The 869-nt window shown below is 59.6% G+C and overlaps 1 protein-coding gene across 3 annotated transcripts in view; it reads right to left on the bottom strand.

Moving 5' to 3' along the window:
* GRIA2 (glutamate ionotropic receptor AMPA type subunit 2) overlaps positions 1–815 on the bottom strand; it is a 143,363-nt gene extending 142,548 nt beyond the window's left edge. For all 3 annotated transcript variants that reach the window (XM_006023152.2, XM_006023154.2, XM_006023153.2), the window contains exon 1: positions 326–815. In XM_006023152.2, the coding sequence (XP_006023214.2) occupies positions 326–419 (94 nt within the window). In that variant the 5' untranslated portion in view covers positions 420–815. The remainder of the gene's footprint in view (positions 1–325) is intronic.
* Positions 816–869: the final 54 nt, after the last annotated feature.

Raw genomic sequence — 869 nt, 5'->3', positions numbered from 1 at the left:
TGCATCAGATCAGAGGCATCCGAGGCTCTTCTCTCGAGGCAAAGCTGGAGAGAACCAGAGCCGCCCCAGGGCTGGAGGAGCAGGGCAGGGCTTGACTTCCGAAAGGGAAGGCGGTGGGGGGACTAGACACGGAAAGACTTCATGGGGAACCCACAGCCTTGGGGTCCATAACCCCCCCCCCGCGCCTCCCAATGCTCCGAATGGATACACAGAGCCTCTCCAATAAGGATCCATAGGGAGGAGAAGGGGGAGATGGTGGTGGTGACTGGCCGGGGGGGGGGGGCGAGGAGAAAAAAAAATCCCTTCCCCAGGCAGAGACACCTACCTATTTGTATGCTGTTGGAATAGACCCCCCAGATGAGTCCCCAGAACACGGGAGGCAGGAAGACAGCAATCTGCATAATCTTGTGCATTTCCATGAAAAGTAGAGCATCCACAGAGCCACAAGCGCTCCCCCCGCCCCCCGCCTGCCTTTGCCTTCTGCTTCTCGGAGCCTTCCGGTCAGCACATTAGATCCTCTGCGCGTTGAGGCGAGCAAGCCGAGGCAATCAAGAAAAAAAATAAAATAAAAAGGGGAGAGGGAGCCTTAAGCAGCAGCAAAAGGAGCTTGGCCAAGGTGCTGCCGGGGGCTGGTGCTGATCTGGTCCTTGTCCCAGCTCCAGAAGTGTGCGGGGGGTGGTCAAAAAAAAAAAAGGAAGAAAAAAGCTGGTGGTGAATGCAGGTCTCAGCGGCGCTGCTGTGGTCCCGGCGCCTGCCTCAGTCCGCCCGGCGCACTCCCATGCACTCGCACACACTCATCCTCTCGCTCGCTCCCCCGCGCGCACACAGAGGCAGGGACGAGAGCCGGCGCGCCTGCGCGAGCCGTCCCC

The sequence above is a fragment of the Alligator sinensis genome, unplaced genomic scaffold, assembly GCF_000455745.1.
Source record: "Alligator sinensis unplaced genomic scaffold, ASM45574v1 scaffold1223_1, whole genome shotgun sequence".
Classification (NCBI taxonomy): Eukaryota; Metazoa; Chordata; order Crocodylia; family Alligatoridae; genus Alligator; species Alligator sinensis.
The sequence above is the reverse complement of the archived record's forward strand: the minus strand, read 5'-3'. Positions and strand labels throughout refer to the sequence as shown.